General features: G+C 53.8%; 1 protein-coding gene across 5 annotated transcripts in view; it reads right to left on the bottom strand.

The window, feature by feature from the left end:
* ITSN1 (intersectin 1) overlaps positions 1-22,718 on the bottom strand; it is a 214,279-nt gene that overhangs the window by 99,806 nt on the left and 91,755 nt on the right. For all 5 annotated transcript variants that reach the window (XM_055125812.1, XM_055125811.1, XM_055125810.1 and 2 more), the window contains 8 exons: positions 21,148-21,211; positions 18,432-18,569; positions 16,784-16,899; positions 14,413-14,675; positions 11,531-11,680; positions 11,270-11,410; positions 7,040-7,127; positions 6,021-6,160 (listed from right to left, as the gene is read on the bottom strand). In XM_055125812.1, the coding sequence (XP_054981787.1) occupies positions 6,021-6,160; positions 7,040-7,127; positions 11,270-11,410; positions 11,531-11,680; positions 14,413-14,675; positions 16,784-16,899; positions 18,432-18,569; positions 21,148-21,211 (1,100 nt within the window). The remainder of the gene's footprint in view (positions 1-6,020; positions 6,161-7,039; positions 7,128-11,269; positions 11,411-11,530; positions 11,681-14,412; positions 14,676-16,783; positions 16,900-18,431; positions 18,570-21,147; positions 21,212-22,718) is intronic.

Raw genomic sequence — 22,718 nt, 5'->3', positions numbered from 1 at the left:
GCCATCCATGGCAGACAGCCAAAGCACTTCAAAAGCAATATGCTTGACAAATTGAATACTCAAGAAGATCCAGTTTGTTTTTTTTTTTTCCCTTTTGCCCCGAGAAACATGGCTTACTTTCAAGCTACCCGTTTGTTACTAAAGATAGTTGCTCTGCTGCTATGCCTGGGACACTGATCACTTCACTGAAAATGTCTCTCCTTCCCTTGGACTTGTTAAAGACACTCAAAAAACAGATGTAGAGGCTGGCATGATAGTATAGCAAGGAGGGCACTAGGCATGTGGCTGACCCGAGTTTGATCCCCGGCAACCCATATGGTCCGCTCAGCACCGCCAGGAGTGATTCTTGAGTGCACAGCCAGAAGTTAGCCCTGAGCATCTCTAGCTGTGGCCCAGAACTACAAAAATGATAAATTATGTGAAGGGACGTTACATGAAATTTCAAGGAGTAGCCCCTGCAACAAAGTGTGAAGGCATCTTTTTTATATAAGCAGTATTTTGTAAAAATGCATCTCTGTTGGAGGATACTAGCCGTAAGAACCTACAAAAGCGTTTAGTCACTGGAGACTGATTCCTAATTTGGTCATTTAATTTTTGTGTTTCTGAGGTGCTGGTGGGGCTAGGGGTTGGGGATCACTCCTCCAGTACCTGGAAAATCCTGTCTTGTGTTAAGATGGACAAAATTCATATGCCCCACAATCTGTTTCCATGGGAGACAAGAACAAATGCATTTGGATTGACTACTCAAAACTCATGGACTCATGGTAATAAAAACCAGCATTGGGGCCATACTTCTTATATTTCTGATTATCACTGTGATGTTAGTATGAAACTGATCTCACAGAACAGTGATTTAGGCACCTTCATGAGGAAATTCAGGTGGTCTTAACCCCTTAGACCTATTTTAAAATCAAATTTAGGGCAGGAAAGAAAGTACAGAGGGTAGGGCGTATGCCAGCTTTCATCCCCAGCATCCACATGGTGCCCCGAGCCCGCCAGGAGCGACTCCTGAGCACAGGGCCAGGAGTAAGCCCTGAACACTGTCACGTGTGGCCCCCAAAGTAAATTAACTAAAAACCAAGCTTAGGAGAGTTCAGGGTGTGAGACACACACACTTTGCATTGTGAGCGGCCCTGATTTGACCCCCAGCACCTACATGGTGCCCCAAGCACCTCCGCATGCAGCGCCCAAGATCTGCCAGGGTGGCCCAGGTAATGTTCAGCACAGAGAATTCCGGAAGCACCGGCCCCTAACCTCAGATGGAGCGGGTATGGCCTCTCCACCCACTCCAGATGAAACCCCGGTGGCCACAAACTTCCAGAAGGAAAACCCAGGTACGCAGGCTCAGGGACTAAGACTCCAGGCCACATGGTGGCAGCGCAGAAGGGCCGTCCCTCCCGTCTCCCCGCCTGCGTGGGGTCCTGGCTGTTACGATCTGCTTCTGGGCACCATCTCAGGGCATCAATGGCCTTGGTCCAGCGACTCCCAAATGAATCTCAAAATGGATCAGCTCCCTACAGAGATGTCTCTGGACCCCGACCATTGACAATTTTAGAATTCCAGAAGAGCGTGGTCGTGCAACCTCTCGTGCTATTCATAAGAAGCAGTAGAAAATAAGTTATCGAGCATCTGCCCCTGGCAGGCAAGCTTGAATGGTGGTGGGAAAATTCAAAATAATTGGTGGTGGGGAGGTGCGATGGTTGTGGGATTGGTGTTGAAATATTGGATGTAATCAATTAACATGAACATCCTTATGGAAATAAAATTAAAAAAAAAAAAAAGCACCGGCCCCTCCGGGAGGCCCCACACAATCCATCAGTCTTTTATTTCCCATTCGGCGGACAGCAATCCTAACCAAGCGTTGTAAAACAGAGGGCACGCTCTTACAGAGAGCCAGTCGGTGAGCAGTGGTGATGGGGCAGGAGGTATGTGGCCATGAGTAGGAGAAAACAAACAAACAAACAAACAAAAACACACAAACCTGAAAGCTTTGTGACTTCCCACAACATACAGGAACCGAAATCGAGGCACACCTGCTGGAGGGGCGGCTGGGCAGATGGTCTGCACGCAGAGGCCCAGGCTCCCGCCTCAGCGTCCCGAGCCGAGACAGCCCCTGAAGGGCTACCCCAAAATTAAATAAGACAATAAAATCAAGGCACGTGGTATTCCCACTGATCACTGAATTATCACAAAAATGTATTCGGTTTGTGATACAGTAAAAGCAGGAGGAGTCTGCAGCGACTTCGGTCATTAAAACACTGCAGAGACACACAACGAATCCCAGAACCGAGTGGCTCTTGGCAGAAATGCCTCTGGACTTTGCATGAGGCCACCTTGGCCGGGCCACTGCAGACGGGAACAGGTGCCGTCCCTCTGCCCGTTCCCCAGAAATCCCAGCGGCCGCCATCTTCCAGAACTCTTTGGAAAACCTAGGTACAGGGCATCAATAACGGCAAAGGCCAGGCCTCACAGGATAGGGGAGGAGCCGGCCCTTCTCCCCCTCCCCTACAGGACTGAGATGACGCCCACAAACGGCCCCTGGCTACTTATTAAGCTCCTTAACAGCTATGCTCCCAGGGACACACAAAGGAATCTCTGAACCAACCGGCTCTTGGCAGAGATCTCTCCAAACCCTAATTATTAAAATTTTAGAATTCTGGGAGTGCATGGCCACGAGAGCAGCCACGCGACACCAGATGCTAATCATAACCAAAAATACACAACACATTGTCTAGCGTTGCCTTTTCGGCAGGTCTGAGTATTGGGGGGGAAATTCCAAATAATAATGGTGGGACTGGTGTCGAAATAGTGAATGTCATCAAAGTAGACAGAGACTAATGTGAAAATTATCTGCCACACAGCAGGGGTAGGGGAGGGATGGGGGGGGGTGGGACACTGGGGTTTTTGGTGGTGAGAAATGTGCACTGGTGAAGGGATGGGCGTTTGATCATGGTGTGACAGAGCCTCAAACATGAAAGCTTTGTAACTGTTCTCCTGGTGATTCAATAAATGAATTAAAAAAAAAACCTAAAAAGTGGCTGATACCCATGTTTCAAAACATACCCAGAGTCTGGAGAAGTAGTCAAGTGGGCAGGGAACTTGCCTTACATGCCGCCAATCCGGGCTCGATCCCAGTACCCCAAGTGGCCTCCCAAGCCTGACCAGGAGTGATCCCTGAATGCAGAGTCAGTAGGAGGTGTGGCCCAAGCCCCCCCCCCCAAATAATTAAAAATAAATAAAAACATGTTTAAGTTTTCTACAAAGATTTTTACAGAGAGCAAGAGGAGTGGTCTTCAGGAGGAAACTTGCCACTGGGGGCCGTGGGGGGATACGCCTGGGGGGATAAGTCAGGGAGGGGAATACTAGGACAGTGGGGGAGGAAAAGTGCCTGTCCCAAAGGCAGGCTTGTGGGGGGCAGTGGCAGGAGGGAAACTGGGAACATTGGTGGAGGGTCACGGACACTGGTGAAGAGACAGTGTTGCGACACTGCACATCAGGAACTCAATCACAGATATCTTCATAACAGCACTCAAACACAAATGCCTTTATAACTTCATGAACCAATGGAAAAAGATAAAAAAAATTAAAGATAATGAGTTCTAAATCTAAAATTATTTCTAAATATGTGTAAATACCATATAGAAACTCAGCCAAGTAGGAAGTCCACGCCAAGTAGCACAAATTGGCAGTGATTACGTGACAAATGCTTAGAGAGAAGAGGAGTGTGCGTGTGAGAGATACAGAGAGAGAGACACGACAGGGTGAATGACTGAGAGTGACAGAGACAGGGGGAGAGATAGAGACAGAGTGTGAGTGACAGAGACAGAGAGTGACAAGACAGTGAGAGAGAGAGAGAGAGAGAGAGAGAGAGAGAGAGAGAGAGAGAGAGAGAGAGAGAGAGAGAGAGAGAGAGCAGGAGCACAGACAAGCCTGGGGAGCCGAGCTCTGGAACCGGAAGAACTCAGGAAGAAGGAAGAATCTTCTCCAACCGGGAATGCTGAGGGCGGGTCAGAGCCCGCACACCCAACGCAGCATAGACCCCTGAGCACCACAACTAGGTGTGGCCCCCCAATATTAAAAGTCCTCACGTGGCAGGAGTCCCCCTTCTATAAAAAGGAACCCACCCCCAGAGAAAACTGGAGGCCACGCTGTTAGGAAGTGAGTTTCCCCCATGGCCCCAATCTCAGTGACAAAGCAAGCCTTTACTTTGAGAGCTCCTCATTCATTCCCCCGTGCCCGCCAGGCCTCTGCCGAGACGGGAAGGCTGGGAGACAGGAGCCTCGGCCCCACGGGCTATAGGGTCAATGGTGAGGAGGGACCACAGAGACGCCAGAACGCAGAGCTCCTCGACTCCCCGGAAACCCCAAGGGAAAATGGGGGAAATGGGCTGAAAAACACTATTCTAAAGGCATGGGGCCCTGGGGACAGAGAGATCGTAGAGTGGGCAGTGAGCACCTACCACCCACATCTGGCTCAAAGCCCTTGGACTGACCTGAGGGAGGTCAGAGATTCCGGCACCTCCCAGGCCCCAACCTTCAGAGCTGCCGGCCCAGGAGAAAGAGGATAATTAGAGGGGAAAGCTCAGTGAGTGGAAATAATCACCCAGAAGGCCCAGTTCATGCCCAGCAGCTCAGTAAATCCTCAGGCTGGAGCATCTTGCCATTCAGCAAGAGCGTCCCGGGATAGGGATATGTGATGGGATAGGGATATGTGATGGGATAAGCAATATTCATTAAAGACAAAAGCACAGCGGGGAGGGTGTCTACTTCCTATGTCTGCTAAGGGGGCAGGCGGGAAACTGGGGACAGCGGTGTAGGGACCGACACACTGGTGGTGGGACTGAAATATTGAATACCTAGAAACAGTTGCATTGTGAACAACTTCATAAATCAAGGTGTTTGAATAAAGTTAAAAAAATTTTTAATGAGAAAAATAAAACCAAGTGCCTGAGAAAGAAAAGAAAAACACCACTTGGCTCTAACAATATTTTCCCTAAGAGCATTTTGTTGGAATTGTATAAATGAGAAACTCTCATTACCCTTGAAACAAAACCATACCAGCACAGAGCTCGGAAAGCCAAGCTGTGCAGACGATCTGGCCCAGAATCTCAAGTCACTGAAAAATCTCAAGTATGCAAGTCTGCTCCCGAGCTCTTCTGTTTCAAGAAACTGGAATTTTACTTTTTCCTAACATCAAAAATGAAGCCAGCCAGAATCGAGTCTAAAGGACTCTAAGCTGAAAATCAAAGAGAACTGAATCGCTGGGGAAGGGAGAGAAAGTTAAAAAATAAATAAATAAAATCAGTTCTTTGAAGAACATAATGGATAAAAATTCCAAAATCGATTTAAACCTAATGCATACGGTGGTATGGTATTAGGCTAAAACCTGTCTGCATTCTGGCTTAATTTTAAGATGAGAGTTGATCAGTTTTTAAGATGAGAAAGGACTAATTCTGGAGGACTAATTCTGGAAGACTGTAGTCCAGCTACTCTTTGGTTCCCGAGAGCTCTGTCATTCTCCAGAATTTTCCTGAGGGAACCATGACACCACCCCTACGCGTCTGTCCCGAGATCAAGCCATCTCTGCTGGACAACGACAATATTTCAAACCACCAGGACTGTAGATTATAGACCAACGTCCAAGCAGGATGTTAAAAGTAAAGAAGTGGCAGGAAACTTGGCGGATTCAGAAAGAAGACATTTCATTCCTTTCCAGGGAGACACATCAAAAGGAGGTGCGCTGTTGGAATTCAGCTCAGTGGACACAGAAACGGGCTGCTGTGAACGTGCACTTGGGGCTCAAGTCGTGAGTGTGTGGGGTCCCGGGTCAGAGACATTCACTCCTGACCGTGGGCAGGAGCAAAGTGCTCGGTAGAGCAGATCGTGTTCCCCTGGAAGGGAAGAGGCTCCCGTGAAGGTGGCTTTAAACCGCCCTCATCCATTTCTCTGCCCTGGATTAAATACCAAGGGGCAAAATTGAAGGGCAGAGCCGGCCGGAGGACACGCCCGGGGCAGAGGTACCTTCAGCTGGTTGTTGAAAATATCGATCTCCTGGAGTTTGGATCTCGTCTCCTTCTCCACGTCGTCCAGCTGGTCTCGCAGCTGCTGCCGGAGGATCTCCTTGGCCTCTAGTGCTCTTTTGAGTGTGAGGAGGGAATCGCCTGCGTAGGGAGAGAGGAAGAGCAGGGGAAGAAGTTGGCAGAGAGGTGGAACAGTGGCACGCAAGACTCGTTTCATAGGCCATTCTTGGATTAAAAATGAGGAAAGGACAGCGGCCGGAGCAATAGCACCATGGGGAAGGCGCTCGCCTCGCACGGGGCACACCCAGGTTTGATCCCCGGCATCCTGTAGGGTTCCCTGAGCACTGCCAGGAGTCATTCCTGAGTGCAGAGCCAGGAGGAACCCCTAAGCATTGCTGGGTGTGGCCCAAAAACCAAAGGGGGAAAAAAGAAAAGGACAACTTTAAAAAGAAAACACTGGGGGCTGGAGCGATAGCACAGCGGGTAGGGCGTCTGCCTTGCACGCGGCCGACCCAGGTTCGATTCCCAGCATCCCATATGGTCCCCTGAGCACTACCAGGGGTAATTCCTGAGTGCAGAGCCAGGAAGAAACCCCAGTGCATCACCGGGTGTGATCCAAAAAAGCAAAAACAAAAACAAAAACCAAAAACAAAAACAAAAAACAACCCTGGGGACTGGAGATGGCTCAGTGGCAAGCGTGAGATCCTGAGTTTGGTCCCCGGTGGCCCTGCGTGCTCCCTCAGAGCGAGCCTAGCGGCTCTGCTGTCCGTGATCCTCAGCACCACAAGTGACTTCTGGCGACACGGGCACCAGGTGTGCCCTGGCACTGCAGTACACAGGGGCAACCCCTGGTGAGCACCGAAGGAAACTGGAGCAACCCTCCCGTAAATACCCGAGCAAGCATGACTGAGGGAGCGCTACCCGGCCGGCAGCACAGCGAGGGGTCCACACCCTGCGACCTGTAAGCACCACAGCGCCCCCCACCCTCGTGACCCCAGAGGGAAGGACGCCGACACCTACGGTGCAGACTGTTCTGCTGGACTTGCTTCAGTTGGTCGTTGAGTATCTGCTTCTCCGGAATGAGTCTCCCGAGCATCTGCTGGGACTCCTAGGAGAGAAGGGGGGGCAGAAGGACAGTGAGATAGGACAGCGGGGAGGGCGCTTGCCTTGCAGCACAGACAATTTGGGTTCCACCCCGGCACCCCATATGGTCCCCCGAGGCCCTTCAGGAGTGATCCCTGAGCTCAGAGCCAGGAGGAAGACCTGAGCCCCGCCGGGTGTGGCCCCCAAATAAACACACAAACACACACACACACACACACACACACACACACACACACACGATGAAATGAGAGGGAGCAGGAGTGGAGAGGCATTGTCGATGCCTTCCCGTCTCCCCCGAGCTCCTTAAGCTGTGAGTCCCCACCCCAAACAGGGAGGGAGGGTCATGATGGGGAAATGGCCAAAACATCTGGCAACAGTTTCTGAACATGCCACGAGTTCGAGGGCTGGAGAGACAGTCCAGTGGGAGAGGCAGCCTGCACGCAGCTGATCTGGGTTCGATACTTGGCGCCAGAGAGGATCCCCTGAGCACCCCTGAGGGTGATCCCTGAGCACAGAAGCAGGAGCATAGAACCTGAGCGCTTGCTGCCAGGGGTGGTCCCCAGAGCCAAAAAAAAAAATTAATGCGAAATCCTATGATGTGTTTCTTGGGCAACATCGGATTGCTGTAAGAAGAGTCTGGAAGCCCGGCCGGAGAGAGCAGCCGCGGCTCATGCTTGGGGCACTCCTGGTGCTCCCGCCAAGGAACCAACTGCCAGATCTGTTTGTTCCCCTGGAAGAACGTGAAGATGGAGCTGCCTTGGTGCTGCCCGTTTCTGCCCATCCATCAGCCCGACACAAGTGCTTTCAGCACAGCTCAGCCAAGACAACCAAGTGCTGCACCCCTTGGAGGCTGGGGACCCTACGTCTGCAGTAGGGCAGGGGCTCTGAAAGGGACTAAGGGACTCAGACTACTCAGTGGGACTGTTCTGTCCTGCACCTCGATGCCCACGGGGCCAAGGTGCCGGTTAATGTATACCTGAAGTTGGAAACAAAAATTGAAAGTTTTGGTTTTTATTTTGTGTGTCTGAGGGGAGGAGGGTGGTGAGCAGTGTTCAGGAGACCCCCGGGGGATTCACGGTCAGTCAGGCCTGCAGATCACCGCAAGGGCTTTAAGATGTGACGTGCTCAGATAATACGGTGCGGGCCGGGGGTGTCCCCAGGCCATCCTGGGGGTGCGCCAGGATGCTCAAAGAACCATGTGATGGTGGGAATGGAGCCCAGGCGAGCAGTGCCCTCACCACTATACTATCTCCCATCCCCCAAATTATTTTCTCTTAAGTTTTGATTTTTGGGGTCACAACCCAGCAGTGCTCAGGGCTGACTCCTTGTTCTGTGCTCAGTGATCACTCTTGGCTGTGCTCCGGGGGCCCTATGAGGTACGGGGGATCAAACCCAGGCAAACCCTTGCTGCGGGCAAGGCAAGCACCTGACCCACACTGCTCTGGCCCTCCCAAGCACATTTTTCTGTTCTTATATATATATATATATATATATATATATATTTTTTTTTTTTTTTTTTTTTTTTTTTTGCGGAGGCGGGGGTCTCTTTGGATCTCACCCGGCAATGCTCAGGGGTTACTCCTGGCTCTCAACTCAGGGGACCGTATGGGATGCCAGGGATCGAACCTGGGTCGGCTGTGTGCAAAGCAAGCACCCTACTTTCTATGCTATCACTCCAGCCCCCACACACATTTTTTGACCAAGAGAATTGTCATGAAAGTTTTTCCCAACACTTGGCATAGTTACAATTTTAAACAGCCATGACTCTTTCTCAGCCGATGTTAAGAGGAAAATCAGGCTGTTGAAGGGACGAGGGCTTTTACCTGGGGAAATTGTCAGGCACTCTATCTGCTGACGTTCAGTGGAAATTATCTGGCCTGGTTTCTGCTTTCAGGAAGATGACAGTCTGCCAGTACATATTAAGGAATATTCAGCTTCCATTTTTACCTGAATATTAATTTATCTTGATTTAAAAGAAAAAGTCTCCAGGGAGCCAGAGTGACAGTACAGCAGGGAGGGCACTTGTCTTGCAAATAACTAACTGACCCTAGTTTGTTTGGTCCCCAGCATCCAATAAGGTCCCTCAAGCCTTGCCAGAGACATCCCAGAGCACAGAGCCAGGTGTGGCCAGAGCACCACCAGGTGTGGCTCCAAAACAAATAAACAGAAAGATCTCTAGTCTGATCCCCAGCACCCCATATGGTCCCCTGGCACTACCAGGAGTGATCCTTGAACTCGGAGCCAGTAGTAGCTGAGCGTCAAACATCCAAACACACCCCAATGCCCTCCCCGCAAAAAAAAAGCCCCATAAACATCTGAGTTTATTAGGACTAGGGCTTTTGACAGAACTGACAGGAAATCCGAGAAATCTACAGGAACAGATTCCAAGCCACAGTCTGGTTGAAAGTGTTTACAGAACTGACACCAGACAAAGGACTTGTTATGAGCATACTCTCCCAAGGAGAGAAATGACCCCATCAAACCCACACAAAAGGTCTGTTCATGAAAGACACACACAAGGAGCCGGGCCGGGCCGGCACACAGACGGGATGGGGCCCGCATCCTCAGGGCTTCCGAGAAACGCAGAAGCAAACTGAGTGAAAGGCCACCCCCATTCCCAGGAAATACCCAAGTCCCAAAGGATGCCAACCACACGTGCCGGCCAGGACGAGGGCCGGCTTCACGGCTCTGGGAACTCTTCGACCCGTTCTTCCAAGTTCAGGCATATTATATGCGGATTTTATTTTTAGTTTTTGATGTGCATGTTGGGAGGGGTGGGGCAGAATTGAACCCAGGACCTCACACATGCAAGGCAAATGCTCTAGCGCTGAGCCACACTGCCAGTCCTAAGTACATGCACATAAGACGTGGGGTATCTCTCTCCTAACAACGGGACCGAAAGAAACAAAACCTGCCTCTCCACAATGACTCGTGACTAAATGCTCCCTGCAACTTTGCTGTTGGAAGAGTGCCACTCTGCGGGGCCAAAGAGGTCGCTCAGAGGCTTGGACATTCTGTGCAAGGTCCGAACCCCTCACTGTGTGGGGATATTCTAACAGGCAGATCATGAAATAAAATAACCCCACTGAGTCGCCAGCTATCCTCTATATGCATATCTCTGCGCCCCCACCTGACACACATCACAGCACTTCGTGTTGGTGCTCATGCCGTGAGTGGAAGTCAGGTCCAGGGTGATGCAGCAGAATGGTGGTCTTCTTGCTACTGTGGGAAGCCCACAGACTGACTGGCTGCTGGGCTCAGAGCTTTCCCCCATGCTGCTACTGTTCCTGGGACTTTGCCTGCCATAATCCACACGGCATGGCTACAAACCATTTCCAGTCTCTGCTCGATGCCTCCCTGACTCCTCGAAGCTGCAGTGTCTTTGATGAAATCACAGGTTCCAGGGCGGGCGTTCCTCCCCCCTACGCTCCGAAAAGCATCAAGTGGCAAACGCACTTCATTGGCCTTTTCTGTTATGTTTTTGGGCCACCACAACTCAGTGATGCTCAGGGGTTACTCCTGGCTCTGTGCTCAGGGATCACTTCCTAGTAGGCCTCAGGGGGATCATACGGGATATCGAACCCATGTCTGCTGCACGCAAGGCAAACGCCCACCCCGATGTCCTATCGCTTTGACTCACATTTGACTGGCTTTGTCGGTGTCTGTCTACCGCAAATAAAAAGTAAGCTCCGATAGGGCTGGAGAGATAGGACGGTGGGGAGGGCGCTTGCCTGGCATGCGGCTGACCTGGGTTTAATCCCTGGCACCCCACGGAGTCAAGAATGATCCCTGAGCACACTCAGTGGTCAGAGGAATAGACATTGAGAACCACCAGTTGTGGCCCCCAAAGAGACCAACGAAAGGGTAAGTTCTGGGAAAGAGGGGTTTTCATCTCTAGCGGTCACTGACGGACACACAGAGCCCACAGGAGCGCCAGGCCAGGCATAGCCCAGTCCTCCTCATGGGCTGGGCCGGTGACCTGACAGCCTGCTTTCCGGGCTGGGCCGAGTCCACCTTACTTATCCAGGTTTCCCAGCTCCCGGATATGGCAGACTCGTAACGTCTGTCGAGTGAATAAACGCCATCCATCGACGAGAGAAAAACCTGCCGGCCGACTCGCTCCGAGGGACGGACACTCGCGCTGACCTGTAACTGCTGCTGGAGGTGGGTGATCTCGGCGATCCTCAACTCCCGAGACTTGTTCGTGCTCTCGATGTCTTGCCTTTGGGTGGTCAGCCGACACCGGATGTCCTGCAGCTTCCCTTCGAGCTGGTGCTTCTTGTCGTTCTTGGAACAGGAAAGAGAGAGAGAGAGAGAGGTGACGGCTCTGCCCCGCCCTGCCTCCGAGCTCCCCTCTCACCCGCCCCCCCCCCCCCCCCCCCCCCGGCATCAGGAAACTGGACTCACAAGAGCTTCCAGTTCGAATTCCAGCGTCTTTTTCTTGGCTTTCAGCACGACAATGTCCTCCTGCTCTTTGTTCCTTTGATTTAAGAGTTCTTGCCTTCGGTTCCGCTCCCATTCCAGCTGCCTCTGCCGTTCGAGCTCTCGCTTTGCCGCCTGGGGGACATACAGGTCACTTAGTGCCCTGTCAGTTGGGGGCCCGGGATGCGGCTTGGAGCACACCCTTCCTGTGGAGGACGCCCTGGCTTCAATCCCTCACACCCACAAACAACGGAATAGAGATCTTTCCATGTGCATGCTCACTATGAGGGTTTTCAATTAATGTGACATCTAGGAAGTCTTCTTTAAGGAAGTATCTGGGACCAAAGCGATAGTACAGTGGTAAGGTGCTGGCCTTGCACGTGGCTCAGTTGGGTTTGATCCGTGGCACTCAGCCAAGAGTCACAACTGAGTGCAGAGCCAGGGATAAGCCCAGAGCACCGCTGGGTGTGGCTCCAAAACACACACACACACACACACACACACAAATTAAGTATGAATTTGGCTGGAGAGAGAACAGAGCGGGGAGAGTGCCTGCCTTGCATGTAGCTTACTTCAGTTCAATCCCTAGCACCTCAGGGGTCCCCCAAGTCCTGACAAGAATCATCCCTTAGCATAGAGCCAGGAGCACCACTGGGTGTTAAAAGTAAATTTTAAAAATTACAAAAAAAAATTGCAAACCCAAAAAATTGCCCAGAAAAGCAGTATTAAACAATATAATAGGGACTGGAGCTGTAGTACGGTGGGTAGGGCATTTGCCTTGCACGTGGGGCTGAACACAGCCTCTGCACGCAGGATACCTAGCAACACATGGTCCCCTAGGCAGCCAGGTGTGGCCCCAAAAACAATCACAAAAAAAAAAAAATCAAAGTGTTTTATAAAACTGCTTTCTTTTTACCTGACTCCGACAAAACAAATGAATAAAAGAGTCTTGAGCCGGGCCAGAGCCATGGTACTGAGGGTAGGGCGCTTGCCTTGTACATGACCAACCCAGGTTTGACCTCCAGCACCACAGAAGGACCCCTGAGCACAGAGCTAGGAGTAAGGCCTGAGCACTGCGGGGTGTGACCCCCCAAAAAAGTAAATTCCTGAGCCTAGCAAAACTAAACCAAACACCCTACACTGCAATTTTTTCCCCTGCCATCAGAAAGGTAATGAATTACTAATTCCTCTACCAAATGGGAAAGTCTACTCCAGGTTTTAAGTTTGTGGTTCCTAGTTCCATAAACATTTACTTCCTCATGACCACAGAAGGTTCTCTGCACGGTCAGCATTCCTCACAGGAACTCTGATGACCTCAGGGTGACAGGCCCCTCCACCTCTCCCTGCAGGGGACCATCCCCACCCCACCCAGGCAGGCCACTGCCCCCTGAGGGACTAGCGAGGCCTGAGTGTCACAGCCAGCTGATGAAGCCCAGTCAACACCTAAACTGATTCTCCGCTAACAGGGAAGAAGGGACAGTCCATTCTCCCTGGTCTATTCTAGACAACAGACTCCAACTAGGAGGCCAGGAGCTAATATTATTAGCCTAGTGGGACAAACATATCTGCAGTCTGAGGTCCAGGGTTCGAGTCCTCGCACCACAGAAAATTAAGTAAAACAAACAAAATATACTTTCAATATTTTAAAAGGTAAGCCAGGCTATGAACTCCCGAATCCATCAGGAGACCAGGACTTCTCCCGCCTCTCACAGAGGTACCACTGGCACCTGGGAGTCGTGCCCTTGCTTCCTGAGCAGTACATGACACGGAGGCAGGGACCGAGAGGCGGGCAGGGCCCTTCCTGAGGCCTCCAGGGAAACAGCGACTTCGTAGACGGTCCTAACTGAATGTGCCTGGGATCAAACTGAGACCGCGTGGTCCTAAGACATATTATTTTGTGTTATTTATTTGGTTTGAGGCCACACCAGCAGTGCTCAGGAGAGTACAGGGTGCTGGAATTAAACCCGGGTCTACAATGTGCAAGGCAAGTGCCCTACCCACTGGACCATCTCTCAGGGCTCAATACATTTTAGTTGTTTTTGATGCTTTGGTTCTGGCAATACACCTGGCAGTGCTCCAGGCTCTGCACTCAGGGATCACATCAGGCAAAGTATGGGAGGTTAAACCTGAGTGGGTCGTGTGCAAGGCAAGCGCCCACCTGCTGCACTATCCTCAGCCTCCCCTGAAACATACTTGTTAAAAGTGGCCAAAAAAGCGGGGTTTTTGAAGGGCTGGAGACATAGTACAGAGGGTAGGGCGTCCGCCTTGCATGTGGCCGACCCCAGTTCGATCCCCAGCATCCCATATGGTTCCCGAGCACCGAAAGGAGTAATTCTAAGTCAGAGCCAGGAGTAACCCCTGGGCATTATTGGGTGTGACCCCTCTACCCCCCCAAAAAAGAATAAGCAAAACCCACCAAAAATAGTGGGGTGTGAGGGGGCTGAGAACAATATACTCAATTATGATACCATTACAGGGTCAGAAGAACAAAAACCCCAATCTCCACCATATAAAGTTATATAAAGCTATCAAAGAATGACAGTAGGTGGACGGCCATGAACACAGAGTGTACAGAACCCTCGGAGCAAAGGGTTCCAGGTCGGGAGGGGAGAAATGCCAAGCGAGGCAAGGACATTCTTTCTCCTTCCTTTCTGTTCTGGGGCCACATTCAGCGGTGAGCTGTGTTCCAGCCTTACTCCAGGCTCTGCGCTCAGGGTTCACGCCTGGCCGTGCTGGGGATCGAACCCAGGTGCCCCCCCTGGGCAAGGCGGGCGCCTGACCTGCGGTGCGACCGCTCCGCCGCCAGGGGACGCGAGCGCGCAGCGCCCTTGGGGCACCCCGGACCCCGCCCCGCCGCGGCAGCTCACCTCCCGCCGCTCCATCTCCCGCCGCCGCTCCTCCTCGCGCTGGCGCTCCAGCTCACGCTGCTTCTCCAGCTGCTTCTCCAGCTCCAGCTGCCGCTTGCGCTCCTGCTCCTGGCGCTCGCGCTCCTTGCGCTCCTGCTCCTGGCGCTCGAGCTGCGCCAGGCGCTCCTGCTCCTTGCGCTGCTGCTCCAGGAGCGCCTGCCGCCGCTTCTCCAGCTCCAGGTTGCCGCGCTCGAAGTTCTCGCGCTTCTTGTCCTCGAAGGTGACTGGGGGACGGAGACACGAAGAAGGTTCTGCAACGGGGTGCGCGCGCGCGCGCCTGGAGCGGACGCGCTGCGTGAAATCTGGATTCTTTCCGTTGTTTCATTCTTTTTTTTTTCTTTTCTTTTTGGGTCACACCCGGCGATGCTCAGGGGTTACTCCTGGCTCTGTGCTCAGTTATTACTCCTGGCGGAGCTCAGGGGACCATATGGGATGCCGGGGGTTGGACCCAGGTCGGCCGCGTGCAAGGCAAACGCCCTACCGGTACGCTGTGCTATCACTCCGGCCCTAATTCTTTTTTCTTTTTAATTTTTTTAATTGAATCACCGTGAGATACACAACTACAAGGCTGTTCATGACTGGGTTTCAGCCATACAGTCTTCCAACACCCGTCCCTCCACCAGGGCACATTTCCCACCACCAATATGCCCCGTTTCCCTCCTGCCATACCCCATCCCAGCCTGGCTCTGTGGCAGACACCCCACCCCTCCCCTCCCTCCACCCTTCCTCCCCTCCTCTCACTCCCCCACACCCCCCCTTTTTTGGGCACTGTGGTTTGCAGTTTCTTTTTGGTTTTAGGGCCACACCCAGCAGTGTTGGGGGGGGACCTTATGGGGTGCCTGGGTCATGCCAGGGATCCGACCACAGGCAAGTGCCCTAATCCCTCAACTGACTCCTGGGCCCCTGCAACTGGAGGATTCAACGCAAGTTCAGAGTCTCTCAGGCCCCCGCCGGGGGGACAGAGGTGATGGCCGCTCCCCACCCTCTCCCCTCGCCAGTGTCAGCTCTAGCGGGGTCTTTCCTCGGCAGCTCTGCCTGGCACCCCCTTTCCTTCCTTGCCCCTCTGTCACCTCGACTCCGCATCTTATCTGTGGGGTGCTGGGCCTCACTCGGCAGTGCCCAGGGGCTACTCCTGGCTCTGCACTTGGGGGGCTGAGGCCGGCTGGCCGCACGTTCCTCAGTCCCATGCAGCTGGGGGCGTCCTCTCTACCCTGCACCTGTCGGACTTGGCCACCTGTCTGACAGCGCGAGAGGAAGCTCTCAGGAAGAGTGACCGAGCCTGGGGCTGGAGCAATGGCACAGCGGGGAGGGCACTTCCTCAGGGGTGGCCGACGCAGGCTGGGTTCCCAGTACTACACGGTGCTTGAATGCTCCCAAGGGGCGGCCCTGGGGCCCAGGGCACGGCCAGGAGTAGCCCCAGAACAAGGAAAAGAAGAGGCCATGCGGCAGCGGGAGACAACGCAGAGTTAGGTGGCTGCCTTCCAAGCCACTGAGCCCGGTCACTGCACAACAGGGATGATCTCTGAGCACAGAGCCAGGAGTAAGCCCTGAGCACCAGCAAGTGAGAAGAAAAGAAAGCGCATGAGGGTGTGAGCCCCAGGACAAAACAATTGGGCTTCTGGGCTGAGGAACAGAGCCCGTCCCCTCTCTCTGGCTACCCCAGGGAAGGCCAGGTGAAGGCACAGGGGGTCTGCAACAGGGCAGGGAGGCAGCATCGGACAGGCCCGTGCCTCGGCGTTTCCAGGCTCCGGAATCGAGAGTTACAGGCCCGTGGTTCCAGCTGCCCAGATGACCTGGGCAGGTCCTGACTGGCAACTAACAGCAACCACACCATTTCAAAAGCCATCGATTTCAGAGCCGGAGAGAGAGCACAGCGGGGCGGGCAGCTGTTTTGCACACGGCCCACCCAGGTGCAATCCCTGGCACCCCAGAGGGTCCCCTGAACCCTGCCAGGAGGGTCTGATCTCGGAGCACAGAGCCAGGAGCGAGCCCTGAGCACAGCTGGGTGTGGCCCCAAGCCCAGAATATGGAAACTGACGAAATGACCAACAGCGAGGGCAGAGCAAAGCCCCCGTCCTGGGTTCCACCTTCGGCCCTGCGTGGTGGGGGGCTCGCGGGGGTGGGGAGGGATACTGGCTCGAGCGCTGAGGCCTCAAGACCGATCCTGCAGGACTGCAGAGTTGGGCAACTGCTGGGAGGACCCCCCCTCCCCGCCCCCCACACGCGTCTCCTCCCCCAGGAAAGGGGGCATAGGCAGGCAGGGGAACAGCCAAGTCGCGGGGCACCTCCGGGAGTCTGGCCGCCCCAGCCTGAGCCGAGGGCTACGCCTTACCCGGCAGTTTCTTTTCCAGCTGCTGCTGTTCATCCTCCAGCGCAGGCTCCTCCGGCAGCCGCTGGTCCACGGAGCCGGCGCTGACGACCGACACCCCACTGCCAGAGCGGACTCTCCTGCAGAAGGGGACATTCCCACGAGGAGCACTGAGCAGCGAGTGGGGAAAGGAGTCAAAGGGGACTGGGCCGGGCCCCCTCCCTGCCCACCCCCGCCACCGCGGCCGCCGCTGGAAGCAAGCCCTGAGCACGGAATCAGCACCCATGAGTGTGGCCCCCAAACCCCAAATCATACCCCACACCCCAAAATAAGGGAGTTCAAGCCTGCACGGTATCATAGAGCAATTTGCAGTCACAGCGAGGAAGAAAAGACAAAGCGGTGGCCTTTTATTTTGGGGGGGGGGGTTCCACACTGGACGATGCACAGGGGTTACTCCTGGCTCATGCACTCAGGAATTACCCCTGGCGGTGCTCGGGGGACCATGTGAGATGCTGGGAATCGAACCCGAGTCAGCCACGTGCAAGGCCAACGCCCTCCCCGCTGTGCTATCGCTCAGCCCCTGTGGCCTTCTTTGTTAACAAGGCATTGCTTCTCATTACTTTTCCGCTTTGGGCCACACCCAGCTGTGCTCAGGGGTCACTGCTGGCTGGTCCCCCAAGCCCCGCCAGGAGTGATTACTGAGTGCAGAGAGCCAGGAATAACCCCCTGGGCACTGCCAGGTGTGGCCCGAAAATTAAGAGAAAACATACAGAAAAATTAAGTGTACTTCTTTCATCCCGTCAGTGGACTGGACGGGGCTTCTCCCTGCTGGACCCTGGCCGGCCGCCTCAGCACCCCCAAGACCGTACTGGAAACCAACGAGACTGATTATCTGTGATCACCGCCCCATCATGACCTGCGCATGGCCAGCATCTTGTTACCTCTCCACTGAGAGTGGACACCCGGAACTCACCCCTCTCGACACCTACCTCCATCTTTCGCTTCCTGCCAACAGGCCCAAACAGTCTCACACTCACGGCTAAAGCCTGGGGTGAGTTTCTGTGATGTCGATGGTTCGCTAAGTCACCCCTCTCTCAGGCTTTGATTTGGCCACTCTGCACGTGTGAAGCACCTCACAGAACAAAATGGGATTAACCCAGGACCTAGCTAAGAAGGGTTTTTCTTGCCTTCGGGGATATTTCAGCCTCCGGCAGAGGATAAAAACGAATGTGGGGGCTGGAGCGATAGCACAGCGGGGGCGGGGGGCGTTGGCCTTGCACGCGGCCGACCCAGGATCAAATCCCAGCATCCCATATGGTCCCCTGAGCACGGCCAGGGGAAATTCCTGAGTGCAGAGCCAGGAGTAACCCCTGTGCACCACTGGGCGTGACCCAAAAAAAGGAAAGAAAAACACCTGTGAAGCTACTCAGTCGAGCCAGAGGGACAGTCCTGCAACCCGGCTCCCCCTGGATCTTTGCCCAGCACGGCACATGGTCCCCGGAGCACTGCCAGGGATCACCCCTGAGCACAGAGCCAGGAAACCGTTCCTGAGCACTGCGGTGTGTGGCCTGACCTCTCACTCTCCCGAAATCCCCCCCGAAAGATGCCACACAGCCAAAATTGAGTGTGGACCTGAGACAGTTGCCCCCCCACCCCCCGCCCCTCCACTTACCGGAAGGAAGGCGGGATGTATTCTGGGGGCAGGGCAGGGGGCAGCGGCTGGCCCGACATGGCCACGTCGATGAGGTGCATGGCCAGGATGAACTCTTCGGCCGTGAGCTTCCCGTCCTGGTCGATGTCGGAGAGGTTCCTGGGCAGGGAAATGGGGCCGCGTGACCCGGTGCTCGCCACGCACAGGGCTCCCCTGAGGACGCCGGCCTCGTAGCCGCGCCCAGGCCCCGGCTCACAGAGGAGACCGAGCGCCTATTTCCACACGGCTCTGGCCAAGGCGAAAGGGGACAGGCGAGTGGCGTGGGGACGCGGCTGCATGCTCAGCCGACACCAACTCTGCGGAGAACCCCCCCCCCCGCGGGAAACGTGTCTCGTGACCGAGGCGCCTTTCGACCCCGTGCTCGGCTGGGTCAGAGGGCAAACACTCCAGCTTCGAGGGGCAGTCTCTGCCACACGCTCTTTGATCATGACAGCGGGTCAGCAGCCACTGAGCACGCCTGAGTGTGACCGTGTACGGTGGGATTTATTTTGTGTGTGTGTGGGGAGCTTTTTTTTTTTTTTTTTTGACAATGCAACTTCCTTGACTAAAAAGGGCAGGGGGCAGAGCCGTAGTATAGTGGGTAGTGTGCCTGTTTGAAGTGACAATTTTATTTTGTTCGGAGGCTACACCCAGCTGTGCTCAGAGTCGGCTCCTTGCTCTGTGCTCAGGGATCACTCTTAGCGGGCTCGGGGGACCCCAGAGATAGAACCCAGGTCGACCTCATGCAAGGCCAGCACCTTGCCCTCCAGGCCTCTTTAAGCCTGGCTCTGTCGCAGTAGTGCCGGGCCCTCTGAAGCATGTCCCTAGCACCCAGCAGTGTGGCAGGCTGGCTGGCAGTTAATTAGGCTGGCCTCCTGATACGGAATTATTTATCTAAAAATTGGCACCGAAGGCCGAAGTGAGAGCACAGCGGGCAGGGCACTTGCCTTGCAACACTGAGCACCACCAGGTGTGGTCCCAGACAAAACGAAACAAAAACGTGGATAGCACGACGGGTTGGGCGCTTACCCTACAAGCAGCCAACCCGAGTTTGAACCCCAGCAACCCATACGCCCCCTGCCCAAGCACCCCGAGGAGGGATTCCTGCGTGCAGAGCACAGGGCCAGGAGTAAGCCACCATGAGCAGAGCCGGGTGTGGCCTCAATCCCCCACCCCCCTAAAAAAAATCAATGGCTCATGCTTAGGTGCCAGTTGCGGTTTTGGCATCAGACACAATAAAGAATGCAGCCTGTCTGTCCAGAGCTAGTGAAAACCATCGCAGGAGACAGACACGGGTCTCCTGAGGACAGAAGGATCCACCCAGCCTGATGAGTGTGGTTCTCCACCAGGGAAGATTGGTTTGGGGCCCCCGGGACACCCCTGGGTAGGGGTTGTGCTACTGGCAGCTGGCGGGGGGTGGGGGGGGACACCAGGCAGCCACGGTACCAACTACCATGCACAGGGCAGATCCCTACAACTGAGAATGACTAGGATCTGAAATGTCAGCGGTAATGAGGCTGCGGAATGGTGCATACCAAAAGAGCCGCTGCCCCAGGCACACAGTGACAATGTGCAGGGCTGGAGGGGTAGCCCAGCGGGCAGGGCGCCGGGCATCCCTCACAGCCTCCCCGCCCAGGACCACCAGGAGTGGTACTGAGTGACACTGAGTGCTGAGCCAGGAGGTAAGCCCCGGGAATAGTTGGGAGTGCCCCTGGGCCCTCCCCAAGTTACAGTATAAGGGTCTGAGAACTTGTCCGGGGTTTAAAGTCCCATCCTGGTTAGATCCCGGGCACCAAAGATGGCCCCCTGAGAATGACCACAGGTTACTCCTGAGCACAGACCTGGGAACAGCCCGAGTTCTTCAGGGTAGGGCACTTCCCCCAAACCCGCCAAAAAAAAGGAAAGAAAATAAAAGGTTCCAGTGCCAGAAACTCCAGGACAGGGTCAGGGGCTGAGCAGGAGGGCGTATGCCTGGACTGTGAAGGGCCTGGATTCAATCTCTGGCACCACAAAGGAGAAAAAAACAGTGGGTGGGTGGGTGGGGGAAGCGGAGGAGAAAGGAAACAAGTATAGGACAAGTGAACTGGTTTTGTGAGTAAGCTGAGGACAAAAGGAGAGAGAATTTGTAGGCTCAAGGAGACTTAAATTCCAGTGAGCAATTGTCTCCAAGTAAGATTTCGGTCCTGACTTGAAAGCATCAACAGAAAAGCTCTGAGCCCAGGCCTCTCTGTTAACCTGGTGAGCGGGTCACTGGTGAACCGTTTCAGGTGGAGTGAGTGACATGTTGGACCGGCATGTAGGGTGGGGGGAGGGGGCCCCGTCTCTTTGGGAGATAAAAGCTGCAATATTTGCAGATGAGAATCATACCATGTGTGAGATGTGAGTGCCCATGGCTGGGAAGGAGGACAGGAAAGGCAGGACTGGGCAGGAAGAACCACAGAAACCGTGTTAAGAATGTTCTAGGAGTCATCACATTCACATCTGTGGGCTTCTGTATTTTCCCAGATGCCGAAGGGGTGGGGGGGCGGGGGGGACGACAAGCAATCACAACCGGTGGCCAAGGAAGCATTTGCCATGTGTTCACATCAGTGACAAATAGTCCTATCAACATCCAATTCATTAACAAACAATCACGAAGACTCACGAGGCCGTGCCAATCTCGGAGAGAAAGTTCCCACTCGCCACAAGCCCGCCTTACCATATTGAAGCCAGCTGAGCCTGCGGTAGACTTGATTGCATAAGGATAGTTCTTGCTTGGGGGCCTAAACAAAAACCGGGAGGGGAAAATGCAGAGATGAAGAAACAACCCGTCCATGTCTTGGAAACAGCCCTGGCACCAGCCCTCTTTCTCTGATGTCATGAACGTTTCTCTCATGCCAGGAAACACGACCCCAAGGAAAAGGTAAGTAGCAGAAAACACTGGGTTAAAAAAAAAAAAGCGAAAGCAGACTGACGGAGCATATGAAAGACTGAGAAACGCTTTTGCTTTCAAATCTGCCCTTCAGGGAGCAATAGCACAGCAGAAGGGCGCTTGCCTTGCATGCAGCAGACCCAGGTTCGATCCCTAGCATCCTAGAGGGTCCCCCGAGTTCCTGAGTGTAGAGCCAGGAGTAAGCTCTGAGCAATGCCCCAGATGGCCCAAAAACAAAACTGGAAGAAGAGAAAAAAGAAAAATAGTAACAACCAAATCTGCCCTTTGGTGGAGATGACCCTGGCCAGGGAGGTTTTATTACCAAAGTAGTAATTATTCTGCCTTTGTCACTGCTTGCTGCAGGAGAGAAGGTCCGGAGACCTCCCAATTACATCCAACCTCTGCATTTTGTGGAAATGAAATGACAGGGTGGGCCAGAGGATGGTCGAGAGGTCAAAGTGCTGGCCTTACCTGTGGCCAGCCCTGGTTCGATTATAGACATCGAGCACTGCCAGGAACGGTCTCTGAGCACCAAGCCAGGAGTAAACCCTGAGCCCCCAAAACCAGCACAAAAATGACGTGCTCAAGGTTCCCCAGGGGTTAACGTCACAGGGGTTTCCTACGCGAGCACCAAGAATTCCGGGAACATGGACTCCCCTTTCCAAATCAGTCTGTTTTACATCCTCAGGAATATCTCTGCTTCTGGCACGAAACCCGTCTTGGAGAGCAGAGAAGATCTGAGGAACAGGAGCGGGCGGGTGTTTAAACAAACACATGTCAGGGAGGAAGACAAATGAGTGTCATTTCCAGCACTGCCTCTGGGGTGTGGCCCGGTGGGGTGGGGCAGAGAGGCCAAGGAATGGAAAGAGATCATGCCTGGGGCAGGGACGAGATGGCCTGGCTTTGATCTGCTTATTTTCCAAAAGGCAGTGCCTAAAAGAGAGAAGGGAGAGAGAGAGAAGAGAGAGAGAAGAGACAGAGAGAAGGGAGAGAGAGAAGAGAGAGAGAGAGAAGAGAGAGAGAGGAGAGGAAAAGAGAGAGCGAAGAGAGAAGAGAGGAGAAGAGAGAGTGAGAGAGAGAGAGAAGAGAGAGAGGAGAGAGAGAAAAGAGAGAGTGAAGAGAGAAGAGAGAAGAGAGAGAGAGAGAGAGAAGTGGGTGTGTTTTTGCCCCACTGGACCTCTGAAGATCTGTTCTGGGTTCTGATCCAGGCAATGCCAGAGAGAAGGCCAAGGCTGGCCTCCAGCCCTGGGTTGGTCCAGAATGTTCTTCATCATTCTAACTGTGGGTGAACACAGGCACACATTCCCTGTGATGGAACGTTTTGGGGAGGGGGCTTGGGGCCACCCCTGAGGTACCCG

The sequence above is a fragment of the Sorex araneus genome, chromosome 2 (assembly GCF_027595985.1).
Source record: "Sorex araneus isolate mSorAra2 chromosome 2, mSorAra2.pri, whole genome shotgun sequence".
NCBI lineage: Eukaryota > Metazoa > Chordata > Mammalia > Eulipotyphla > Soricidae > Sorex > Sorex araneus.
The sequence above is the reverse complement of the archived record's forward strand: the minus strand, read 5'-3'. Positions and strand labels throughout refer to the sequence as shown.